We start from the raw sequence: 27,745 nt of genomic DNA on the forward strand, positions 1-27,745 counted from the left end.
GTCCCAGCGTCTCTTAAACGGACCGTGGGTAGTTACGGACATTACAGTATAAAATAAAATAGTAATGTGCATAAATTTATTTACAGACCAAATCCCAAGAATTGCATGTTGTTTATAAAATTTGAACGTCATTTGAAAGAGTCGGGAGATTTGTTGACGCACTGAAAAGCTGGACCAACAAATCACGCCCGACATAAAAAAAAAATAAAAAAATTTAAAAAAAATTAAAAAAAAAAAACTTGAAAATTTGCGGCATCTGGTGAGCAACCAGCCAGGATCAAACAGTGTTTCAACATGCAAAAAACAGTTGCATTTACTGTGTTTTTTTTTAAATAAGGAAGATGGTTCAAAACGAGTCTGAAAAGCAACAACTGGCGATGAGGGCAGCTGCAACGATCATGCTAACAGGCAGGACTGAGTGCAGCAAGAGGCTAACGCCGCAGAAGCTAGCCAGGTTCACGGACAGCCAGCCAAGCCGGGGCAGGAGGCTGCTACCGTGGCAGCAGCTGGTCAGGTTCAGCGGCACCCGGAGTGAGGGCCAGCGCCAGCAGTCAGCCAGGTGGACCACCAACAGCCGGAACAACAACCCATTACCCTTATTGGAAATTCGAGTTTGGGCTGCACAATTTGTAAGGAGGTGGGAACTTTGGGGCCAGAGAATACGGGGGTGGGGGGGGTAGGATGAAACTCACAAAAGAATGGGTTTGTGCTATTTATTGTTATCTCGGGGTTTTTTTGTGTTTTTTTTTTTTTTTTTTATGTTACTGAAAGTCCCACCTGTGGTTATGTGGGCAATTGCCCGTGCTGTGCAGAGTGTAGCCTAAATACTTGTAAATTGTTGTCATAACATGTATACAATGGATATTACCTGAAATTGAGGCTTGTAAGTCCCACAGCATGGCAAGTGGACATTTGCGTGTTGTTTTTAGCACCTTTTTCTGCGTATGTTCCTGGACCTGTTTCCGTCTCGTCATCCCTGCGCTGTTATACGTACTTTACGTTCTGGCACTTTATGATTTATAAATTAAAATGTAAATGTAAAGCGTTACTACCCACCTCTGGAAATAAGTATAAAAAAGACAATCTTCGAATCACGTGAAGCAAATATTTATTGCTTTGTTTGTTTGTTAAACATGAACGACATCAAATTATGTCCAAATACAAGAATACAGAATATAAATATAGGACAGTCTGCACTATAAGGTGCAATTTGAGCATTAAAAAAATACACACAAAATGAAAATACACTCTCGCCTTTTTCGGATGGGAGTTGAGTGTATGGATTTTTATGGATGGTGTATGGATATTTACATCATATTTTGCAGTCTTTAACATCATTATACTGAAGTACAATGAAAATACATTGAATGGCACATAAGAAGAAGAGTCATGGGAGGTGCAGCTATTTGATTTCCACCATAATATACATCCTTGCGCTAATTTGTTGACTTTAGTACATACCGTTGCTACACTGATGTTTATGGAACCTTTCATGGAGTTGCAGTGGTGCTTAGACATTATTGAGAAGGAGAATTTCAGACGCTGAAGACAGTCCTTTGCTCATGCATTCTGTCTCTTTTTCTTCTTCAACATCATTGTTTTCTTGTTGCGCCCGTGCAATGCTCAAGTTAAGGCCATTCAAGCTGCTTTCCAATGTGGTCTCAGCGCCTTCTGCTCGGTTGCCTGTAACGAAGGTAACCTTTGTGAGCATCGAATTTCTTCCTAATTCTGATGTTAATTTTTTTTTGTCAATACAAAGACTTCATAATGATATTGACGGGACACATTCCCCAGACACTGCGCCACGCCATTAAGTAGGCGGCCGTCCCTCACTCCGCTTCAGTCGGTCCAAGTCGCTTATTCTCAGTTATTCTCAAACACAGGCAGCGATCCAACGTCGGATTTAGGTTGAAAAAGTACGAAAGCTGTACCGCATACAAACAGGAAGGATTGTCTCAGGAGTAATTTGTTCGAGGATTCAAGGTAACTATTATATTTTACGTAAAATAAATGCTAACTGTCGTTTTTTTGCTTTTAACCAAGAATCGAGACTGTTTTACGTCCATATCTATAAAGAATTCAGGGATTTAAGCATTTATTCACAAGAATTTTCAATTTAAAAAGCTCTTTGTAGTGATAAGGCGGCGCCACAGTGACTTAAAGACTAGCAGCACATTCGACATATTTACGTAAAATAAATGCTAACTGCACAGTTTTTTTTTTTGCTTTTAACCAAGAATCGAGACTGTTATACTGGTACATCCATATCTATAAAGAATTCAAGGATTTAAGCATTTATTCACAAGAATTTCTAACGTAAAAAGTAGGGCTGTCAAAATTATCGCATTAACGGGCGGTAATTAATTTTTAAAAATTAATCACGTTAAAATATTTGACGCATTTAACGCACATGCCCCGCTCAAACAGATTAAAATGACAGCACAGTGTAATGTCCACTTGTTACTTGTGTTTTTTTATGTTTTGTCGCCCTCTGCTAGCGCTTGGGTGCGACTGATTTTATGGGTTTCAGCACCATGAGTAATGTGTAATTATTGACATCAACAATGGCGAGCTACTAGTTTATTTTTTGAATGAAAATTTTACAAATTTTATTAAAACGAAAACATAAAGAGGGGTTTTAATATAACATTTCTATAACTTGTACTAACATTTATCTTTTAGGAACTACAAGTCTTTCTATTCATGGATCACTTTAACAAAATGTTAATAATGTTAATGCCATCTTGTTGATTTATTGTTATGATAAACAAATACAGTACTTATGTACCGTATGTTGAATGTATATATCCGTCTTGTGTCTTATCTTTCCATTCCATCGATAATTTACGGAAAATTTGGCATATTTCATAGATGGTTTGAATTGCGATTAATTATGATTAATTAATTTTAAAGCTGTAATTAACTCGATTAAAAATTTTAATCGTTTGACAGCCTGACTAAAAAGCTCATTGTGATGATAAGGCGGTGCCACAGTGGCTTAAAGACGAGCAGCACATTTGACATATTTACGTAAAATAAATGCTAACTGCCCGTTTTTTGTTTTTTTTTGGCTTTTAACCAAGAATCGAGACTGTTTTACGTCCATATCTATAAGGAGATAAGTAATTTAAGCATTTATTCCCAATAATTTTCAACATAAAAAGCTCTTTGTGTTTCCACTCGGTCAGCTTTGACGAAAGATAGGCTCCCTATTAATCCGCCCCGTGTCCCGTCAGTATATTATGAAGTCTATGGTCAACAAAACAAAAAAGGAAAATTATTGTACAAGTGTACACAGAGATGTGATAGACACACATATACCTCTCTCCTGCTCACAGTCTGGCGAGGAAGCTCCACTGCACTGGCTCCGAGGGCCTAGCAGAGGAGAGCCGTGCCCGGAACCGCACGCAGAGTTCGAGCCGTGAGAACTGCATGGGCTGACTACCTCAAGGTCACCGGTACAGGAGGAAGACGAAGAGCTGGACGGGGAGGGAGGTGCATGGAGCGAGGAGGTCGGAGATGACAGTGAGGGCGTGTCGACGGTGGCAGATGTGGATGGAGTGGAAGGAGCGGATTGAGTGTCTTCCTCAGAGTCGTCGTCGATAGACACTGACACCACTGTACGCATGTGAAAAAAGAAGGTCAATGCTGTGAATTGGAATGAGTTTATCCCTCGTTGGCGTCCAATCCATTTGAACCGGGAGGGTGGCAGCCTCCCACTTCAAATGGATTGGACGTCTGTGGCCGTCAGTAGCAGCTAATGCCAGGCGAGGAGTTAATTTGGGGGCATTTTAAGTCATTTCCTATTGATTTTTTGGTTCACGTCTTTTTCCTTTTGGGACATTTACAGGTGACTTCCTGTTGATTTTGGGTTACTGAAAAGTAAGTGACTCAAGAATGTCCCCGAGTGAATATGAAATTAGTGCTGCAACGATTAATCGATCAACTCGAGTATTCGATTAGAAAAAAATATTCGAAATAAATTTTGCTGCTTCGAGTATTCGTTTAATTAAAGTGGCATTGTAATTGTTCGTTTTGAAAGTGTTTGCATTTTTTATTGATTTGGGTGGATACACTGCCCTCTAGTCTGCCTCATTTCACGTGACTGAATCCAACTGCTCCTTGTTAAGACCAACATAAGCTAAGTTTTTGTTTGAGCTAATGTTTTTTTAATGCATTGGTAAAGTAGTTTATGGGTATATTTAGCAGTTTTTTATGGGAATATGTGAACCATTTGTTAAGAGCATTGTAGTTTAAAAAAAAACAAACAAAAAAAAAACGTTAGCATTTTATAGCATTTAAGATTACTGGTGTCAACAATAATCGATGCGGCGATGCATCCCGATGCGGGCCATGGACGATGCGATTCGATGCGGGCAACAAGCCGAATCGATTCAGCACATATTAAAATATATAAATCCGTTCAAAAATCTTCCAGTGATGCAATGGATTTGGTCTCACCATTTGTATTATTATTCTCATGTTTACCTGTAGAGGGAGCTATTGTACAAGCAATGCAGGGGGGATGAGGAACTAAAATTGGCTTCCTCACGGGAGTAACGTCACAGACATGCGCAATTGCGCAGTGGCACTCAAAGCAGAGATAAGACATAATAACAATGGCTAAAGCGGAGAAAGAGGAAGCGCGAAAGATTATTGACGCACCAAAGACATTGAAAGCAGGCATATGGAGACATTTTGGCTTCTATGAGGTTGGTGGGAAACTTGACCAAACTTATGCGGTGTTTAAAAAATGAAAGGCTGCTAGTGTGTGTAAAAAAAAAAAAAAGAAAGAAAGAAAAAGAAAGAAAGCCCTGGTCTCATTCAAAGCACTAATTAAATGCTGTGATGTTTTTTTATTATTTTTATATATATTACTATTTTCATTTGACTACAACCAGGAATGACACAAGAGCCTATAAAAAGGTGTTTAATGTCTGACCGCTTGTGTTGCCTCATGATTCACGAAAAATATGCTTTGTTTAGCATTTTAATGCATCCCAGGCTTTAATGCATCGTGATGCATTGCCGAATCGAACCGAATCGAATCGTGGCCCTCTTAATCGAATCGAATCGAATCGAATCGTGGCCCTCCGAATCGTAATCGAATCGAATCGTGAGGGCAGTGCCGATGCACACCTCTATTTAAGATACCGACCATTTGCTATGTAATTTAGCTAAATGTTCTTTTGTTGTACATAGAGCCTCCTTTTTTTTTTAATACCGTTTGAGGCTCAACTCACTTATTTTAATTTTTTATGTTCCTTATCCGATTACTCAATTATTCGAACTAACTAGTTCATCGATTAATCGACTACTATAATAATCAATAGCTGCAGCCCTATATGAAATGACATAAAATCAACAGGAAATAACCTGTGTATGCCCTAAAATGAACAGGGAATGAGCTGTAAATGCTTATGAGACTGGCTGTGAATGCTCTGGCTTCGGTGCCATTGACAGCGCTAGACGTCCAATCCAGTCAAAATGAATTGGATGTCTAGCGCAATGGCAGCCAGTGAACTAACATAGACACTAGACACCATTCTAAAGGAAGATTTTGGTAGTAACCTGTTGACACCTTTTTAAAACGATATATCGATTCTTGGTGGGAGCATATCGATAACAGGGTATATACAGGTATCAGCAAATCTCACTTAATGCTTTTTAATGCCACTTTAAACTAATTTAATGCCCATGCCCAACTGCAGATAGTTTCACACACACAAATTGTAATCTTTTCCAACTCCAAAAATTCGATATCAAACCGATACCAATATACGGTGATCCCTCGCTACTTTGCGCTTCAAACTTCGCGCCCTCAGGCCGTCACGGAATACAAATGAGCTGTCCCGAGCCGATCGCGCTGCCTCACGCTCCCTCCCTCCTTCTCCCTGCTCTGAACTGGAGTTGCTTATTAAAGTAAACGATAAATAGACGTTACGCTTTGATCTTGCCAGAGACTCGACTTTCAAATCGCTTCATCCATTGATCATCGTTTAACTTGTTAAACAGTTGCTGTGGCAACTCATTGTGTGTAAGTGAGCAGCTGGAGCAGATTTGAGTGGACACTCAATGAAGAATTTAATAAAGACAAGCATTTTTTAAAAAACTTTAAAGCGGCTACTTTTTTTCTTGTTTAAAAATAATTCTGTGGGACAGTAACATGTTTAAAACGTATCACAATTATTACATTTAAAGTGCTTAAAATATATATTAGGGCTGTCAAAATTATCGCGTTAACGGGCGTTAATTAATTTTTTTGATTAATCATGTTAAAATATTTGACGCAATTAACGCAGATGCCCCGCTCAGAGAGATTTAAATGACAGTACAGAGTGAAACGCTCACATGTTGTGTTTTATGGAGTTTTGCCCCCCTTTGCTGGCGCTTGGGTGCGACTGAATTTATAGGCTTCAGCATCCATGAGCATTGTGTAAGTAATTATTGACATCAACAATGGCGGGCTACTAGTTTATTTTTTGATTGAAAATTTTACAAATTTTATTAAAACGAAAACATTAAGAGGGGTTTTAATATAAAATTTCTCTAACTTGTACTAACATTTTTCTTTTAAGAACTACAAGTCTTTCTATCCATGGATCGCTTTAACAGAATGTTAATAATGTTAATGCCATCTTGTTGATTTATTGTTATAGTAAACAAATAGTCCTTATGTACCGTATGTTGAATGTATACATCAATCTTGTGTCTTATCTTTCCATTCCAACAATAATTTACAGAAAAATATGGCATATTTTATAGATGGTTTGAATTGCGATTAATTACGATTAATTACAATTAATTAATTTTTAAGCTGTAATTAACTTGATTAAAAATTTTAATCGTTTGACAGCCCTATCATGTGTGTACATATACATATATAAAACTTTGTTTGAATTATACTGTACTTTGGGGAAAAAGGTAAAATAAATATGTCTTATATGTATCTCTTTCCAATTGTAGATCTGAATAAATGAATTGAACAAAAATTATTTTTTTGTTTTTCGGAGTGCTGCTTCTCGGTTTTTCACTTATCGCGGCGGGTTCTGGTCTCCATTAACCGCAAAAAACGAGGGATCTCTGTATGCGGTCTTGAACTTAACATATTACGGCTAATTGTATTGTGATGCCCCACTGGATGGTTTAATAATGATAAATGTAACAACTTCAAGGTTTTCCAAATAAACATAAAAATGTGAAAAATAAGAGGACAACTTCAACTCACGTTATGGAATTAAAACAGTGAAAATATCAGTTTTTGGGATCAAGTGCAAGCGCAAAGTGCCAATAAGGCACTGCCGTATCACATATGGCTCACGCAGTGCTTCTGGCTCAAAATAACAACAAAGGCAGTACACTACAGTGAATAAGGTATGTAATGAGTTTATAACTCATTATTTTTCAATAATTTATTGTTCATTTAATTTTTGCACCATGAATGCAAATGGTCTGCTCATATAACAAATCCTAAGTATCTTAGTTTGGAGACATCTAATGGTCAAAAAGCATAACTGCTGTGCTAAGCTGTGACCAGCCCTTGCACAAAGTCAGAAGGCTTCTACATTCACTTTGTAGGCAACATGCATCTTGGCCCAAAATCGATAATGTAAAATCAATGTCAATATTCTCCGATATCATTTTAAAATATATTTGTCGGACGATATTATCGGGTAGCTGATAGTATCAGCTCCCTTACCCCGTAATGAGCTTATCTTATGTTCTATTATCCGGCTAACGATAATATCAGACAACTCAAATAATGTAAAAAAAAAAAAAAGTTTTTTTAACCGTCAAGTTAACATAATTTTTAAGGCCTCGAACATTTAGTTTAATGCTTTTTAATGCCTGAATTGTGACAAAATCCATTCAATGACTTTTAATGTTTTTTTAATGACCTGCAAAAACCCTGGATAACTTTTTAGGGTACAAAGTATCGCAATATATCACCTTTTCAATTTATTGTCAAACCCCTACTTTTCACTATACACAGAAAGCCTATAAGTGGCCACTTCTGACCCCACATAGACAGTCTGCAAATGAGCCTTTTTGGCTACTTATAGACTGTCTGTAATTCATTTTTGTTTTTTGTTTTTTGCATATCATTTTTTATGTTATCAAGTGCTCAGAAGTTTAAAACAAGTTTCCTCACTTGACAGGCCGTCGCAATCCATTGAAAAGCTCGCGACATCTTCCTCTCCGTCAAGTTCTGCCCCGACACCACGCCCTCGGGTCCCGATGGAGCGGCGCTGTGCGTGGATCTCCTCCGAGATGCTCTCCAGGCGACGCAATGCCGCACGGTACTCGGCCTTCGCCCCCACCAGCTTCGCTTGGCGTTCGTCCACGTGCCGCTTCAATTGCTGAAATATGAAAGGGAAAATTTGGAATGGAATGATGCTTAAATTAGTGAACATTTGGTGGTTAAATACTAAATTCTATTTCATTTTGTTTGTCAGGTTAACCGTAAACTTCCGCTGGGAATGACAACCAAAATGATACAAAGAGCAAAGTTACTCAATAAATGGTCAGTTAGTTAAATTTCACAGTGCATTTAATAATTATCCAGTTATTTCCTTCTCAACTTTAGAATGATCCTACTGTTGTATGTTCACCTGTCATTTTATGACTAATTTCAATTGATTAAATTTGCACTTTTTTTTTTTTTTTTTTAAACAAAACTATCTACATTAATGTAACCAGCATTACGGGACTATTGATTATGTTCATGCTCGATGGGCAGGATTCAACCACTTCAGTTACAAATTAAACAGGTCACAATCTGCATAACATGATGGTGTTGAACAGCACGTACCTCAAGCTGGATGTAGTACTTTGCTTTCAGCTCAAAATATGGCCTGCAGGGGGAGACAAAAAGAGAGCAAAGAGTATGAGGGGGGAGGGAAAAAAACACTACACCACTCACATTCCTGGGCCCTTACAAAAGGGAGTTACACCCCAACAAAAAGCAAGAAAAGAAACATCTGGACTTGATCAGCAGATCCCTGCTTTACTTTTCCCTCAATAAACACACACACGAGAAGGATGCATCAGAGTGATTTAAAAATGATAAATAAAGAGGACCAACTTGGATTTGTTGATGGAGCGTTTAAGCTTCTTCTCCAGTTGCTTCATGTGGCTGATACACGATGTGTAGTTGGCCGACGTCTTCTTGTGCTCGGCCTCGCTGCGCATTCGAGTCTGCTCGGCCTCCATGACCTGTACAAACATGGACGAAGTTGGGGTACAGGCTAGACTGTTCGTCAATCCAACGCGGCACATTTATATGTGCACAAACAACTTTACAGTCGTAGTCACACAAATACGGAATTTAGAGTCTTGTAAAAATGTCAGTGTTTATTGAAACACGTGTGCATAAACATATGTAAAATTTAAGGTTTGAGACAAAAAAATGCTTTTTTATCCAGGTGAACCTCTTGTATCGCTTTCACGTACAATAGAATAAGACTAATATTAGAAAATGCAATTTCTGGAGAAATTTCAATGGTAGCTTTGCTGTGATGGTTGGTAAACACCCAAGTCACTTGCTGTTTATTTGGGGGGATTTCGGGTTAACTTCCTATTCATATTGGGTCACTTACTGTTGATTTGAGAGCATATTGGGATCACTTCCTTTTGATTTCGGGCCATTCTGGGTCGCTTCCTGTTCATATTGGGGCATGCACAGTCATATGGAAAAATTAGGACACTCCATTAAATATTCAATTCTTTGTTAAAAAATGTTGACATATCAATGTCTGATCTTGTTTTTGTTTATCTCGGGAAAAGGAAGTGATTTGATTTCAGTTAAACAACAAAAAAAGATTTTTTTTTTACAAATATATCTACAAAAATGCATATTCTAATTGAGGAAAAAGTTAGGACACCACCTACTAGCCTTTGGCTGAAATAACTTTAGTGAGACGCTTTTTGTAACCATCTACCAGTCTTTGACATCGGTCTGAAGAAAGTTTGCCCCACTCCTCAACACAGAATACCTTCAGCTGTGAGATGTTTGAGGGGTTTCTTGCATGTACAGCCCGTTTCAAGTCACTCCACAGCATCTCAATGGGATTAAGATCTGGTCTTTGATTGGCCATTCCAGGACTCTCCATTTCTTCCTTTTCAGCCAGTCCTAGGTGGATTTATTGGTATGTTTTGGGTTATTGTCATGTTGCTGGTTCCAGTTTCACTAAAGCTTTAATTGTTTTTTACAGATGACACGTTCCTCAAGCACCCTCTTATACATGATAGAATTCATGGTGGATTCTACGATGGTGAACTGGCCAGGTCCTGCTGCAGCAAAGCATCCCCAAATCATGACACTTCCACCTCCATCCTTCACAGTTGGTATGTGGTTCTTTTCCTGGAATGCTGTATTGGGTTTACACCAAACATGTCCTCTGTTCTAGTGTCCAAATAATTTAATTTTAGATTCATCTGTCCAAAGAACATTATTCCAGACGTCCTGGTCTTTGTCTACATTCACTCTGGCAAACTTCAGTCTGGCCTTCATGTTCTTCTTAGAGAGCAAAGGTTTCCCCCTTGCATACATCCCATAAAGGTTAAACTTGCGAAGTCTTTTTCTGATTGTTGAGACATGCACTTTCACATCAACAGTAGTAACAAGTAGGGTTTTTGGAGACTTCTTTTAGCATCTTGCATTCTGCTCTCAGGGTGAACTTGCTTGAAGGGCCAGACCTGGGCATGTTGGCAGTTGTTTTTAATGTCCTCCACCTGTAGGCTATTTTCCGGACAGTGGAATGGCTGATTTTATATTCTTTTCAGATCTTTTGAAATCCCTTACCAGACTCATATGTGTCTACAATCTTCTTTCTGAAGGCCTCAGACAACTCCTTTGATCTTACCGTGGTGTTTTTTCTCACTTCAACAGTCAAGGGCACACCAAACTAAATCTGAGGCTTAAATAAGGCACATCTCCTTCAAAACACTAGGTAATAATGTTCTAATCATGTGCACCTGATGTGATACACTTGTGATTTTAGCCATTTTAAGTGGGACTGAATGTGGGGGTGTCCTAATTTATTCCTCAACAGAAATTGCATTTATATAAAATTACATGCGACAGAAAGTTATACAAAATCTTTTTTTTTTTTTAGTTTTAATCGTTTAGTTCTATTACTTGAATTTCTCAAAATTGTTAAAATTGATAACAAATATCCATATGACCAAATATGTTAGAAAACACACAGGCTTCCATAGGGTGTCCTAATTTTTTCACATGACTGTAGGTTGGAAATCAATTGGCGTGAATAAAAGTTTTTGTGCTATTCAAATGAATGGTAAATAGGGCCATTGGAAATGAAATGGAAATTTGGCCATTAGAAATGAATAGGTATGTTTTTGGCAAATTTTGGCCCAAACATACATTTTTAGCAAAAACCGTAGAGATAACTTTTGTGCCCCTTAGCGTCATGATTTTTTTTAAATGTATAAATGTTGTAATTTGGACAAAATTTATAGGACAAGTAGCGTTTTTTTGCGTTTTTGGGCTTGCATTATATGCAAAGCTACCATCAATTACACAATATATACTTATTTTGTTTGTTTATTGTGCTGTGTGTTGTTCTTTATATTTTGAAATTAGTCAGTGGGTAAAAATCTAATTCGTCACCCACCCTCTGTGTGGCATGGTTAAGCATTTCCTGCCAGGCCGAGTCGAATTGGCGACTGTCTTCCTCGAGCAGCCTCTCCTCAGCCAGGGCGATGGTCTCCTTGGCAGCCCGCAGGATCTCCACTGCCCGCTGGAACTCCTGGGTGGCCTTCTGGGCTTCAACCTGAGCCTGTAGCAGAAAGTTTAGAATGAAGTCACGTTACAAGATCTCCCATATAATAAATACAAATTGAATTTTTCACGGGAATTTGCACACGTAATCAAATGACACAATCAGCACCTTTGTCACTCAAAACGTTCAGTCAGTGGGCTTCCTTCAGCCCTCATTTACTGTCAATAGGACTGTTATTCCCATTGTGTCACCGAGCCCACCACCAACATTCTTATCTAATCAGGTCCAAGACAAGAGCTGTGTCCAAAATTCTGCAATTGGAGCTGTCTCAAATATCCAGGTCCTTTAAACACTCACTTAGTTTTATTCAGTGCAGTTTTGCTAAATCTGCATTATACAGGGTGTGCCTCGCCCTTAAGGGTATTTAACTGAATATAAAAAAAGGATCATAAATGAGCTTCTGAATGCATGATTGTCTTGTTACGACATTGCTAAAACAATGTCATGATGACTTATTCACGGTTTCTTCGAGCGTTTTGTGCTGTATCACAATACGGCTGACAGGATCAACAAGCTGTGACAACAATGGCAACGTCATTATTGCATCATCAATTTGAAAGGGCTGCGGACAGATTAAATACACATAAAACAAAAGGCAACAGTTTTATTTCGGGTAAAAATGGTGAATAAAGGCAAACATTTTTAAACATGTTTAATTGAATCAATTCATTTAAAGTTTGATGAAATAAACTTCCATCCCTCTCTGGAACAAACTAGTGTAACATTGGTTTCTCATGGCCCCCCATCTCCACTCCCAACGACCTCATGTCACGACCACCAGTCGGGGGTCAAGCCTACTAAAGATAGCTCCTCGAGCAATGACGTCAAGGAGTAACAAAGGTGACACCACCACCTGTGTTCTCAGTGTCGTGATATCCAAAGTGAGGTGATGGAGAGGAGGAGTGTGAAGATAGCAGTCGCTCCCTATTACAAACAAAAAGATTACATGGTCCAGTTTGAGCCTCTTCCCAGGCTCTGCACTGCCAAAATAATTAATGGAATGAGATTAGAAAATTAAATAATCACTCACTCATTTTGTCAGAGTAGAGATTTTTTTTAAAAAAAGTGCACAGCTAAGTGCTCACAAGGCATCTTCTTCGAATAAAAACAGCACACTTCCTTTCCCATGCTGAATACACGAGACAGATCTCAAGTCCGCCTTGCCGAGCGTCAATATTATTGGAGCAACAATGATAAATCTTACAGGCAAAACCCATTGGTCTTCATGATGAAACTATGCACACAGCCGAGAAAATGGCCTGGGTGATTTTTTTTTTCAGTCGCATCACTTGTTGCTGGGCAGAATTTACCTCAAAGATGACGTCATTTTTTTATTAGACAGAATTATTGAGAGTGTACTACATACAAAACCCAGTATTTATACACTTCATCATTTTATAGACTGTACCTTTAAGGCAGTGCTTCTCAATTATTTTCTGTTACGCCCCCCCAAGGAAGACGTAAATGTTTCGCGCCCCCCCCAACTCTCTGCCGCCACTGTAAATAGTATCATTCGTCTATATTACTATTATAAGTACGCCTCAGCCTAACATTGTGTCCTTTTTTTTTCTATTAAAGAAAAAAAGTAACATAGATCAACTTATAATAAAGTATAACTTTTTTAACATTGTGTTGCTTGTAACAGAAAAGACTTAATGCGCATCAATTTGCCTGAAGTTAAAAAAAAAAAAAAAAAAAAAAAAATGTCACATCCAAACTAAAAATACACTCAAGGTACATTTTTGACCATTTGATACTGAAAAATAAAATGTAATAAAATCAGTAAATAATAACAAATTCAAATTGATTAGAAACATTTACTCTTCAGGACAACATGCCAAAAAATTTGACCGAAAAAAAACAAAACTGAATAGAAGGGGGAAAAAGGTCTCTGGACAGAAGGAAAGTTTTTATTTTCGCTGATTCACCACAGTGCTCACTGGTTTACTGATATAACACTGACAAAGCGGGACGATTGTGACAATTGGCAATATTCGGCACATTTTCGCTGAAAAACAATCAAGCGGCTTGTCAATGAGATTGAGGTCTAATGTCTTTAAGTGGCGTCTTAACTGATTTGGCTTCTCCGCTATAATCATTTTTAGACTCAGTAAACAGTGGTCTTTCCTCATTTCCCACTATATTAAAAGTCAAAGGCAAACGGCCCGAAAAAAAGCGCATTCTCGGCGGCCGAGGGAGAACCGTAGGTGAGGGCGGTGGTCGTGACGATCCCAAGCCGAAAACGGCACTTCTCGGCCGGACACGTGAGAAAGACAGTGGGTCGCTGCGTGAGTCCAGCTCTGCATGAGTCTCTTCCGTGTGCTCTTGCTTATTTCAAAAATACTGCACGCACTTTGAAAATGAGAGCGCCACTGCCACCCACGGAGTGGATGTGCAAGTACACTTTATTCTAGTACGGCAAAAAAAAAAAAAAAAAAAAGCATGTTCCCCGAGGTCACTCGCGCCCCCCCTGGCATCGCTCTGCGCCCCCCTGGGGGGGCGCGCCCCACCATTTGAGAAGTACTGCTTTAAGGTAACGCGCGGTAACCTTCCAGTTTTGGTCGATTTTAGCAACGTCGGTGGACAAAAGCGGTAGTGTTAGACCTTAAGGAAGACTGCGTTTCCCATGAGGACCAGCGCACGCCCGCACAGTGTTGTAAAATCATCAATCAATCAAAAAGCAATTTCTCGGTCGCCTGCAGATAGATTAAACATTTTAGTTTCCAGCGGCTGTGTGAAGGATGAATAGTAATAAGGTAATACATCCAGTTGTGGCTAAAACAATAGCATATGACGGATAGCAACCGGGTGGCTTAATGTGGCTAGCCCCCTCCATCCCACCTGCACTCATCAGTGCTGCCATCTTTGCAGAAGTTGCGCAAAAGCATTGGCATCGACTTCTGTCTTTACAATGAATCCCCATTCAGTGACGTATGCCGTAAAGCAGGCAGCACATTTGTAGTTTTTTTTGTGTGTGACAGGGTTCCTGCCAACCTCCTTAAAGTTACCTCTAATTTTCGGACTACAAGCCGCTACTTTTTTTCCTTCATTTTGAATCCTGTGGCTTGTTGTCCCATGCGTCTTATTTGTTGATTTATTTGGGTTAACAATTAACACTTTATTTGACAGTGGCTTCATAAGACTGTCATAAGACCGTCATAAATATGACAAGACCCTATCATGGACATGACTGAATGCTTATGACAGATGTCATTAAGTTTCATCCGGCAAATTATGTCACTAACTCCATTTATGTTCAACTTGGATCTTCTACATCCATTCAAAAGTGAGAAAATATGCCGGATAACACTAAATGACATCAGTTACAAGCACATGACATTGTCTTGTCATAATTATGATTCTCTAATCACAGTTTTATGGCGCCACTGTCAAATAAAGTATTACCAAATACCATAAATAGCAATTAATGAAACAACTGGAACGGTAACTGAAGAAATAATTAGCAGAGAACATTAATTGTAATTGTTATTTACATCTGTAGCGCTGTAATGCATGCTAGTAGGCATGTTGGACGACAACAACAGTGTTGACAGCAGGTGGCAGCAGTGGTTCACTGTTTTCCCAAAGGAGCAGTGATGGCCAAATAAAGCTTCTTGAAGCAACGAAGCTTTGCACCCAATTGGTTCAAAGCTTCATGGTGGTTCATTGAATCTGATGATAGTCGTATGATGCCGCTGTCAAATAAAGTGTTACCGGTTAATATCTTTTGGCGTAAATATCCCATAATACAGTGAGGACAGCTGTGGCTTATCTCTGAACAAGTGCCGTTTTCGTGCCAAATTTGGTGAGCGGCGGCTTATAGTTGGTTGCGCCTTATAGTGCGAAAATTACGGAGATTAGCGCCAGTGAAAGCAATACATACACCCTCACGATATAAAAGAGTTGTCGTTCAACTATCTGTCAGTCGACATATAATCACAAATGTTATGAAAATATTTTATAAAGGATGAAAAATTACCAAGTGTGCTTTAACTCATTCACTACAATTGATGGCAATAGACGTCCAAGCCATTTGAACTCAATCCAGTTAAAATGGCAAGGACGTCTATCGCCGTGAATGGCGGCCAATGAGTTTAAAAGCTTTTATAACAAACAATGACATATTTATGCACCGTTTTTTTCTGACTATAAGTCGCACATGCCGAACAAAATGCAATGAAGAGGAAAAAAAACATATGTCGCATCGGACACAATTTGGGGGGGATTTATTTGATAAAATCCAACACCAAGAACCGACATGTCGTTTTAAAAGGCAATTTAAATAAAAATAGAGTAGAGAACAAAAGGCTGAATAAGTGTACGGTATGCTAACGTCACATGACGCATAAACAACCGAGAACGTGCGCGGTATGTTAACGTAGCATAGCTATTAAGAGTTATTCAGATAACTATAGCATAAACAACTTGCTAACAACTTTATAATAAAATATTGTGTTAATAATTTCATACAGTACATAATTCCCTCCAGAGTATGTCGTTCTCACTGCCAAACTATGAAAAAACTGTGACTTATCGACGAAAAACATGGTAATCATTACTAGTGCTGCATTGATTAATCGATTAAATCGAGTAATTTGATAATAAAATAGCTTCAAATCAAATTTTGCTGCTTCGAGAATTCGTTTAATTAGAGTAGCATTGTAATGATTTGTTTTGAAAGTGCTGCATTTTGTTTTATTGATTCGGGTGGATACACTGTCCTCTAGTGGCAACAGTGAATATGACATAACTCGTCTAACAAGGTTGAATCCAGCTGCTCCCTATTAAGACCAACAGAAGGCTGTATGTTTTTGTTTGACCTAATATGTTTATGCATTCGTAATTTAGTTTGGAGGTATATTTAGCAGTTTTTTTGTGGAAATATGTGTTTGAACAATTTGTCAAGAACATTGTAAAAAAAGAAGTTAGCATTTTATAGCATTTAAGCTAGCAGACTTTTGCCACGCAAGTTAGCTAATTGTTCTTTTATTGTACTTAGATCCTCATTAATTGTTTTGAGGTTCAGTGCGGAGTATTTTAATTTATTTTTAGATGCATTTATTGCTCTTGTGAGATAAAAGTGCAATTCTGAGAAATTTGAAAAAACACTCTAGTATTTTATTTTCTATTCAATAAATGCTATTGCAAGCATAAACATTTGTTTCTTTGTTGAACATCTCCTTAAATTTGTTCAGTAACGCATTAAAATGTTTGTAATCCGATTACTTGATTATTCGAACTAACTCATTGATAGATTAATCAATTACTTAAATAATCGATAGCTGAAGCCCTAATCACTACAGGTTAAATACTTTTACACATTTTAAATGACACTTCCCTCCTTGCCCTAGATGTCATAGTAGGTTAAACACACAGACAGTATTCCGGAAAGCAAAAGACAAAAAAGCTGAGGCGAATTTCAAAATCCCTTCACCTCCTTCTCAAATTTGTTGGAATGTAAGTAGAAAAACATGCTTGTGCAAGAAGGGGGGTGCTGCAGCTGGTTCACAGGAGGACGACAGTGTGGGGGCGAAATAAAGTGACACGGTCATGCGGGGTATTTGGATCCGTTGGAAGTGGGTCATGTTTGAAATATTAAAAGTTCTTCCATAAATCATGCCCTCACAACGTGCCAGTTTAACCCTGAGGCCTTCATCTGCTTCGCTCTGTCGTTAAGCCCTCTTCACACACAACACACACAAACACACCCCCATTCTGAACCTCCTCACGTGCACGTTGCTCTCATCCAAATGCAAAAACCTCCAGCAATGGGCCTCCATGACACACGTGTCCAAATACACCGTCTATTTATGTTTTGACAGCATGGCAATGACACACAAATGTCAGCCTCTTTTTGATCATGACTCATTAACTGTCTTTGTTGAGGGTTGTGTGACAGCAGTTTAGCATACAGAGGTGGTATAAAAATAGATGTCACGTGCACGCACTTTTTAAGCAGATATGAGCTGAGCCCTTCAAAAGTCTCTCTGCTAATCCTTAGTAAGCCTTGCAATTCCCAGTTATACTTGCTCTTCACCGTATGTGCGTACCTGTCTGGCCACTTTGCGGGCCTCCCAGTAAGGCTTGGAGTCATCCACGGCCCGACCGATTTTCTTCACCTGTTCGTCCAACTTCATGGTGGCTTCCACGAGCACGGCGCGAAACCGCTGGCGGAATTCCTGCGAATACACACGCATGCAAGTTCAGTGTAATTTGATGGTGGTGGTGGTGTTCAAAGTGGCCGAAATTCTCAGTAGATTCGTCGGAATAAGTCCTAAATCCCTCTAAGTGTTGTCATAAGGCCAGCATGGTTGTGGTTTTTGATTAAGGCGGCAGAGCGGCGCTTGGAGAGTTCAATGTGATTTGAAGCAGCAGGGGCTTAGCATAAATTTAAGCAGCGTTCTACTTTTATAAAAAGAAAAATTCTGTATGTGGCACTTATTTGTTGTCAATGACAGGTAAGTCATCCAGTCCAAAATGGACTGGACGTCTATTCCTGTCAATGGCAAAAGGTCACTTAGCTTCAAACAAACATCACTTCTTGTCATTAGTTATGTAGTCATAACTACTGTAATTTTCGGACTATAAGGCACATTTGACTGTAAGCCGCCACCCACCAAATTTGACACTAAAACAGCAATTGTTCATAGATAAACTGCACTGGACTATAAGCCACGGCTGTCCTGACTGTTATGGGATATTTATACCAAAAGATATAACCGGTAACACTATATTCGACAGCGACATTATAAGACTGTCATAAGACCAAATGAACCACCATGAAGCTTTGAACCAATTGGCAGCAAAGCTTCATTGCTTCAAAAAGCTTCATTTGGCCACCACTGCTCCCTCGGGGGAGACAATCAACCTCTGCTGCCACATGCTGTCAACACTACTATCGTCCAACAGGCCTCCCAGCATGCATTGCACAGCCACAGATGTAAATAACAATCCAAATTCGTGTAATAATTATGACATGACACTGTCATATGCATTACAGAATGCTTATGACAGATGTCATTTAGTGTCATCCGGCAAATTATCTCACTTTTGAATGGATGTAAATGTTCCGAGTTGGACGTAAAGTGAGGAAAATAAGTATTTGAACACCCTGCAATTTTGCATGTTCTCCCACTTAGAAATGATGGGCGGGTTAAAAAATTTCATGGAAGGTGCTTGTCCACTGTGAAAGACTATCTTTATTTGTGTTATACTGCTGCAAATCAGTATTTAAACACCTGACAAAATCAATGTTAAGAGTTGGTACAGAAGCCTTTGATTTCAGTTACAGAGTTAAAACGTTTCCTGAAACTTTTCACCAGGTTTGCACAGACTGCAGCAGGGATTTTGCACCACTGCTCCACACAGATCTTCTCTAGGTCAATCAGGTTTCTGGGCTGTCACTGAGAAACAGTTTGAGCTTCCTCTAATGATTTTCTATTGGGTTTAGGTCTGGAGACTGGCTAGGCCCCTCCAGAACCTTGATATGCTTTTTACGGAGCCCTTCCTTGGTTATTCTGGCTGTCTGCTTCGGACAGCATTGTCATGTTGGAAGACCCAGTCACGACACATTTTCAATGGGAAATAGGTTATTCCCCATCATCTCACAATACACGGCCCTGGTCATCCTTTCCTTAATACAGTGCAGTCGTCCAGTCCCATGTGCTGAAAACCATCCCCAAAGCATGATGCTACAAACCCCAGGCTTCACAGTAGGGATGGTGTTTTTGGGATGGTACTCGTCATTCTTCTTCCTTCAAACACTATGAGTGGAACTAAAACCAAAAAGTTCAATTTTAATCTCACATGACTTTCTCACATGACTCCTCTGGATCATCCAAATGGTCATTGTCAAACTTAAAACGGACCTGGACATGAGTTTTAAAGCAGGGGAACCTTCTGTGCCATGCATGATTTTAAACCATGACATCTGAAGGCTGAGTTATGCTTCTGCGTTGTGGTGATGGCGTAGCGACTACAGCGCCAATTAGCATTTGAAAGTTCCGCGGCAAGGGAACGTGTTGCTCTGTAATTCACCGCCAAGCCACTAGAGGGGTGTGGCGTTGTGTTTATACGGTTTTGAGGGACTCTTGTCGACTTCTCTAGTTTTCTTCCGGTTACACAACAATGGCAACGGAGATGGTATGCTTGAATTTGGATCTTCAGCTCATCAACACTGAACAACAAATCTTGATCATACAAATGTTGAGGCACAGGCAACGCAGAGGATGGTTGCGGAGGTGGCCGTTAGCGCAAGAATGTTTGTAAATGCCGATGACTTCACGCTGAACCAGAAACAACAGTCTGAACGGACTAATCAATGTCCATTTGTGTCGCGTCACCACGTGTTGACAACACGCGTACTTAGAATTTTGAGGACCTGCACGTCAGGCTACGGCGGAGGATCATAAATTGGGTCTGCCTTAACGGCGTAGGTCTGCCGCAGAAGCATAACTCAGCCTTTAGTGTATTACCAACAGTAACCTTGGAAATGGTGGTCCCAACTCCTTTCAGGTCATTCACAAGCTCCTCCTGTGTAGGTCTTGGCTGATTCCTCACCATTCTTAGGATCACTGAGACCCTACGAGGTAGATCTTGCATGGAGCCCCAGTCCGAGGGAGATTGACAGTCATGTTTAGCTTCTTCCATTTTCTAATAATAATAAACGGTGGATGTATTATCACCAAGCTGCTTGGCAATTGCCCCGTAACCCTGTGCAGCCTTGTAGAGGCCTACAATTCTGTCTCTGGTGTCTCTGGACAGCTCTTTCGTCTTGATCATGTTAGGAATTGGGAGTATTCCTGATTGTATGGGGTGGACAGGTGTTTATATGCTGCTAACTGCCTCAAACAGTTCAAAAAGTCGAAGTCCACCTCCACTCCGCTTATTCGTTGGACTTTTTAAAGGCGACTAACAGGTCTTTGAGGCTCACAATTCTCGCTAATAGACAGGTGTTCAAATACTTATTTGCAGCAGTATAATACAAATAAATTGTTAAAAAATCATAAACTCTGATTTCTGATTTCAAACCCGCCCATCATCTCTAAGTGGGAGAACGTACAAAATTGCAGAGAGTTCAAATACTTATTTTCCTCACTGTAAATGGAGTTAGTGACAAAATTTGCCGGGTGACATCTGTCGTAAGCATTCACTAATGCCCATGACAGTGTAATGTCATAATAATGACGGTCTTATGAAAGTCTTATGACAGCGCTTTCAAATAAAGCGTTACCTATTAACCCAAATAAATCAGCAAATAAACTGCACTAGACTATAACACAGGATTCAAAATGAGGGAAAAAAGTAGCCGCTTATAGTCCGAAAATTACAGTATTTACCGAGGAGACACCCTGTGTGAAAGGGGTAGACACGCTAACTGATAGGACAGAAAGAGGGAAGATAGGAAAGACCAGGGTATAAGATGACAGGGTGATAGCACAAAAAAATTATTTGGATAAAGTGACCATTGTAAACTATCATTTCGAAAACTAAAAGGAGGAAACAAGATTAAATTAAAATCAAACTGAAGAAAATCTCGCCTTAAGGGATAACTAAATCTAATACATTAAATATAAAAGGGATGTACAATATGTGTCTGTTCTTACGCATAAACTGGCACATCCTGTGCAATTCAGCCAACGAAGCAGCTTTCCTAATTCAAGTCATCACTAAACCGTTTGTGGCACATGGGCTGGAGATTTGGCTGCAGTGCTAAGAGCCTGCCAGCATCCATGTATGATGCATTGGATTGTTGGAGCCCAAAACCAGCATTGACAGGCCATCTGCTGAAGTGTGTTCAGCTGAGAAATTAAATGGCATCACCACCTGCATCCTGCTTATAGAAGTCACTGAAAAGGGAGCTAAAGGGAGGAAAAGAGTCACAGGAAGTGTGTTTCCCTATGACATCACAGCGTTTGCCGACTTCCTGACACAGCATGGAGCGCTGTGACTTTTATGCTGACATTTGAGTCCACCTGAAACGATTTAGCTGCGTTCGTGCAAATGTAACTTCCTGAGTGTTTGGATTTCTTTTTCTGCTATCCATTTCACTAAATCCTTGCTGTTATATCATAGAAAAAAAGCCTTGAATGGATGTTTGGAATTTTGTATTAATGCCACAAAATGAAAGATCATTACCATACATGTAGCATGTACATTATTTATGAATTCATGTTGCATAAATGCCATGGCTAAAAGCAACCTATGAGTTTACCCTTTTATTTTCTATTTTTTTTACAATTCAATGTTACTAATGTTCGATATTACTAATGAATAGAACTGATGTTGGTTAAAACATTCATGTATTTAAATAATTTGCTGCCATTGACTGTATTATCATGACCATTCACTTACAGGTTGTTAGTAACATTAAGCAAAGCCTGACAAATTAATGCAAATACACTACTTTGTGACCAGATAAAGATGAAAATGTATGTCAAAGCTGGTGCAAAAGCAACATGGAAAGGTGGAAAAGCGCTATATAACACCATAACACCATATCTTGGTTGTTACATTGAATTTACTGCATGTTTGGAACTCAGTCGAGCTAGAATAGGAAAACCACAGTCTCCGGATTGTTTTGCCAGGGAGTAATTCTACCCTGCCACTAAACACAAGCGAGGTCCTGGAAACTTAAAATGAATAGCAGCCATCTTGGGCAGCAACTGACATATTGAAAACAAAATAATAACGTACCAGAAACGAAAGTAGCAGTTCCTTTCCCTTATATTTAAAAAAAAAAAATCCCCTTGACAAAATATTAAAACATTTATTATTGTCACTAGTTCTAGGCATCTGCCGGTATGAGATTCTGACGGTATGAGAACCTTAAGCCAAAATATCACAGTTTCACAGTATCATTATTACAGCTCTAAAATAAATTAAAAAATAACTGAAATATTCTAAATAAAATTAAAATAAATGCCGTGCTTTAGGTGAGCCTAAAGCCACAGCTCAACATTATTACCATCAGAACAAAAATGATTAAATTATTTTACATAAAAAGCACGTGTATGACTCGTATCATGTTTACATAATACACACACACTCTTTCTCAACACAGACAGTTGCTAGAGTGTAAAAAAGAATTTACCGCCGCTGAAACACTAAACAAGCTGGAGTTAACTCTCGAATAGGGGTGTGCCATCCTAGGCACCGCACGATTCGATTCGATTACAATTTAGGGTGCTACGATTCGATTATTGAACGATGATCACGGTATTGACTAGAGGCGTGCGAAATTTCCGATTCTTAGATTATTCGCGATTCGGCCGTGGACGATTCGAGAACGATTCACAAACATCCAAATTCCAATTATTGAATTATACCAGGTAAAGCAGAACTAAAACACTGTCAGCGCGGTCTTCGGGACGCAATGAGGAACGGACCGAGGTTAAATATCATGTACAACTCATGCCGCTAGATAAAAAAAAAAAGCAATAATATTTGACTGCGGCCGACAGCTGCTTCAAACAATGCCCAGTTGCTAGTTGCTACAAACATACGGACATATACGGCTATAATAGATATCACATATATGTAGAACTAGGTGGAAAATGACAGACGACGCCGGCATAAAAACATATAAAGAGAAGTAGATGCGAAATGACAGACTTGCCGTTTAGTAGTTGCAGCGTTGTAAACAGCCGCCATCTTAAAGCAGTAGACTTCTCTAGAAGGCTTTGTTGTAGCGAACCTAAATAACGTTTTATCTAAAATACACCTAAATCGGCAAAATCTTGACTTGAATCTATCTTTAAATGAAGAAACAGTTTTAAAACTTTGACATGTCGAAAGTAGACAGAAGGGAAATTATGGAATAACGATAACAATTATAACAATTTTAACGGTTCATTCACATCATTAAATTAATTGAATGTAGTTTAAAGCTGCGGATTCTGAATGGGGACTTTATGGGGACAGTATTTAATTGACTGATTTTAACAGTTAACTGATTTTTACTGATTTTAACAGTTAACTTGATAATGAAATATTAGTTTGGTTTAGCCTGAGAGGATTTTTGAACAATTTTGGAACTAATGTACAACACATTAAAAGCCGGGGGGGTCAATAATCAATTTATAATCGAATCGGAGCCTCTGAATCGTAATCGAATCGTTAAGTGCCCAAAGATTCCCACCTCTAGTATTGACGATGATCACGATTATGGATGCAACATACTATACATAATTAATAAAGTAGCCAAACAAATTTATGTCCATTATTTACTTAAAATACCCTAATGATTCAACAGGAACGATAGAAACATGCCCATACAACAAAAAGCTGCCCTTAAACTACTTCTTTTTTTTTTTTTTTTTTTTTTAACAACAAAGTGCAAAACATTAACCATTTTAAAGGCAGTACTTATTTCTCAAAATGCCTATACAACACATAGCTGACCTTGAGATGCTCTTTTTGACAAGGTGTAAAAACATTAGCCGTTTCAAAGGCAGTACTTATTTCTCTCAACAATACAATAAAATTTACACTGGTTGAATGAATTCCACATTTTCTGGGAACAAATAAAGTGTCTATAGGAATAAGACTTCTTTTAACCAATATACTTTGTTTTCACAGATTTCTGTACTATTTTACATGTTTGTAGTGTTACAACTGTACTTAATCCTGGTTTTAAACGTTCTGCATCTGGAATAACTTAAGTACACCACCAAACAACGCACGACTTGACATGGAAATACATGTTAGCGAAGCTGCTAATTAGCATAGCGCTGAGCGCTAACTGGTAACATCTCAAAAACAACAGCAATAAAGGCTAAACAGTACAAGAAGGTTCGTGTACTCACCTCTTATAGATGCACACGAGACTTAGCAACACACTAGGGACATTTTCCAATTAAAACGACTTAAACCTACTGCTGGACAACTGAAGGGAAGAAGCAACGAACCATCTCTCTTCCCCTCTCACTCTAAAAAATAACTTGCGCACAGAAGTGCGACCGCCAGGTCCCTGCCTGTCTCATACACAAATTTATTTTCAAGCCTTTTGAAAAGGAGTAAATATCTCGCTCAGTAACCAATTTTAAAGTGTCTTGAATTTTATTCTGCTACTAGCGGCTGTCATAAAGTTATTAGGGAAAATCATCATTTTTGAACATTTATTAATTGTAATCGAATCGTCACGTGTCCCGATGCATCTAATAATCGATTTTTTGGCTCACCCTTACTCTCGTAGCTGGTGGGAAACGTTCATGACAGTGTTTACAAACCTTTAATTTTGTGTACAAGCTAAATCATATTGGAGGTATTGCCTCCTCAGCAGCCACCCTCTGCAAACATGTGGGTTGGCCCTCCTCTTTTAAGCCGCGGCCGTCTAACTTTTCTGTAGCCGAAGTATTCCCATACCAGCGATTTCGTTTTCTTCGATGGGGGAAAAAGTTCAGGAGTTTCACCTCCTCCAGCCATCGTGTTGCACAGCTGACTCACTGACACTGAGCAACAACCGGTGGGGGAAGGGTTGAGCCTCGCAGCTGCAAGCAAGGGATTTCTCCCTGCATTTTTGGGACATAAAAAAATAGCTAATACCTTAGGGACGATATGACGGAAAAATTTTGCGGTTTTGAAACCTTGAAACTGGTTATCGACACATGTCTAGTCACTACCATATTAATTGTACATTTTTTAAAAATGTTTGGTGATAAACTTGAAGGTAAAATAGTTCACCATCGGCCAAACTGCTGCGCCTTGAGTTAAGAATTTTTCACACACATCAAGGCTTTCACAGAGGACCTATTTCAAGGTGCAGTTAATGTTGCTAGGCAACTTTCTAAACGAGAATAACGATCTTTCCCTCTTATGGGGGGGGGGGGGGGGGGGGGGGGGGTCTCCAAATGCGTTTAGAAACTGCACCGTGACTGCAAAGAAAGAAGTCTTCTGTTTTTGTATTTACCTCCAGTTCACTCTCCCAGCGATTGATGTCATCTGTGGACTGGTTTAACTTCTCCAGCTCTCCCTGTTTGCAGTAAACACAGATGGAGACATGCATAAATTGAGCAAAGGTTAAACTTAAGCATTTGCCAATTGGTAACATACTGACTGCTAATGACGGCGGTAGACGTTCAATCTATTTTGACTGGGATAGATTGGACGTCAACCGCCGTCAATGGCACTTGGCTAACTATAGTGGAACTATATGTCACTATTTAAGTCATCTTACCTGTATTCTAGGGTCCACCTCTTCTTCTTCCTCAGCACATTCTTCATACTCAGTCCCCTTTTGTAAAGGGTCCATTTTAACTAGGACTGTCCTCAGCTCACACAAAAATGAGAGCCCAGTGAGACGCAAGGTTGTGTGAGCTGATGGGTAAGGGGGCCCTGCAAGTGATGAGCCCCCCCACACTTCTTCACTCGCCAAACACACGCGGACACATGGCGGTGCTTTAGGGTCTTTGGAGGTCTGGATAGGGTCCCAGGACACCGGTATGTCCGCGGGGGAGACAAGCGACACACTGCCGAGTATCGCTCAGGGACCCAAATAGACAAGCGAGGGAGAAAGTAGTATAGTTAGTTGGTTTGTGATGTACTTCATCAGGACATCCTGTATTGTTTCAAAATAAAGGTTACTGAGACTTGTTCAGAGTGGCATACCTTTATTTTTAGCACACGCTCAACTCATGTTTCCGGTTTGGGTAGTGGTTCAAGTGAAACTTGACACAGGCTAATCTTACTGTTGACATACACGGAGTCGCACGCCCCCTGGTGGAGTATGGAGGGAGATTTGTGTGTTTATTATTCAATCCATTAGAAAAAGGTTGCCTTAATAAAAATAATTTTAAAATCCTTAATAAAAAAAAAATAAATAAAATAAAAAAAAAATCAAAGAAATAAAATGTTTGAATGCAAAAGTAAAAATTTGAGACTCCAAAAAATGCATTTGAACAGTACATTTAATTTTTTCTTAAAAATTGAAGTGACATAGGGCTGCAGGTCCCGATTATTTAAGCAGTCAATTGATCAATGAACTAGTTGGTTCAAATAATCAAGTAATCGGATAAGGAACATAAAAAATTAAAATACCTGAGCCGAGCCTCAAACGGTAATAAAAAATAAATAAATGAGAATCTATGTACAACAGAAGAACACTTGTTTAACTTACATAGCAAAAATCCGCTAGTTTAAATGCTATAAAATGCTATTTTTTTTTACAGTGCTCTTAACAAATAGGTTAAACAAATATTCCCACATAAAAACAGCTAAATATATCTATACACTAAATTATGAATGCATTAAGAAAACATTAGCACAAACAAAAACTTAGCTTATGTTAGTCTTAACGGGGAGCAGCTGGATTCAGCCATGTGAGATGAGTTATGTCATACTCACTGTTGCCACTAAAAGGCAGTGTGTCCATGCAAATCAATAAAACTAAATGCAAACACTTTCAAAACAAACCCTTACAACTTTAATTAAATGAATACTCGAAGGAGCAAAATTAAATTCGAATCTTTAATCAAATTACTCGAGTTAATCAATCAATCAATCAATCAATCAATCAATCAATCAATCAATCAATCGTTGCCGCACTAAAGTGATGTTGTTTTGTGTTAGGGCCACATTTTTGGTTGGACATTTGTTGTTTCCTTATAATGCAATAAAAAAAGAATAGTTGCATCAAACAATATATATATATATATATGTATAAATTAGGGCTGTCAAATGAATAAAATTTTTAATCGAGTTAATTACAGCTTAAAAATGAATTAATCGTAATTAATCGCAATTAAAACCCATCTATAAAATATGCCATATTTTTCTGTAAATTATTGTTGGAATGGAAAGATAAGACACAAGACGGATATATACATTCAACATACGGTACATAAGTACTGTATTTGTTTATTATAACAATAAATCAACAAGATGGCATTAACATTATTAACATTCTCTTAAAGCGATCCATAAATAGAAGGACTTGTAGTTCT

At 38.9% G+C, this 27,745-nt stretch overlaps 2 protein-coding genes across 2 annotated transcripts in view; one reads left to right on the top strand and one right to left on the bottom strand.

Moving 5' to 3' along the window:
- Positions 1–253: 253 nt before the first annotated feature.
- sh3bp5a (SH3-domain binding protein 5a (BTK-associated)) lies at positions 254–26,338 on the bottom strand. The gene is made up of 9 exons (XM_057827496.1): positions 25,981–26,338; positions 25,714–25,776; positions 17,855–17,983; positions 11,637–11,801; positions 9,086–9,216; positions 8,813–8,855; positions 8,153–8,360; positions 3,322–3,618; positions 254–1,683 (listed from the first exon to the last, which is right to left on the bottom strand). Exons 1-9 carry the CDS (start codon positions 26,053–26,055, stop codon positions 1,511–1,513), a joined length of 1,284 nt encoding a protein of 427 aa, XP_057683479.1. The 5' UTR covers positions 26,056–26,338; the 3' UTR covers positions 254–1,510.
- Positions 4,306–27,745, top strand: part of mturn (maturin, neural progenitor differentiation regulator homolog (Xenopus)) — a 43,575-nt gene continuing 20,135 nt past the window's right edge. Inside the window, exons 1-3 of the mRNA XM_057827500.1 lie at positions 4,306–4,712; positions 8,160–8,300; positions 10,215–10,347. The gene's annotated coding sequence lies outside the window, so the exon portion shown is untranslated. The remainder of the gene's footprint in view (positions 4,713–8,159; positions 8,301–10,214; positions 10,348–27,745) is intronic.

The sequence above is a fragment of the Corythoichthys intestinalis genome, chromosome 22, assembly GCF_030265065.1.
Source record: "Corythoichthys intestinalis isolate RoL2023-P3 chromosome 22, ASM3026506v1, whole genome shotgun sequence".
In the NCBI taxonomy this organism is placed as follows: Eukaryota; Metazoa; Chordata; class Actinopteri; order Syngnathiformes; family Syngnathidae; genus Corythoichthys; species Corythoichthys intestinalis.

Coding starts and splice junctions, on each gene's coding strand:
- sh3bp5a (XM_057827496.1), bottom strand. CDS start 26,055: ATGGACCCTTTACAAAAGGGGACTGAGTATGAAGAATGTGCTGAGGAA. Junction 8,856..9,085: donor CGCTCCATCAACAAATCCAA/GTTGGTCCTCTT, acceptor CTCCCCCTGCAG/GCCATATTTTGAGCTGAAAG. Junction 8,361..8,812: donor AGTACTACATCCAGCTTGAG/GTACGTGCTGTT, acceptor TTCATATTTCAG/CAATTGAAGCGGCACGTGGA.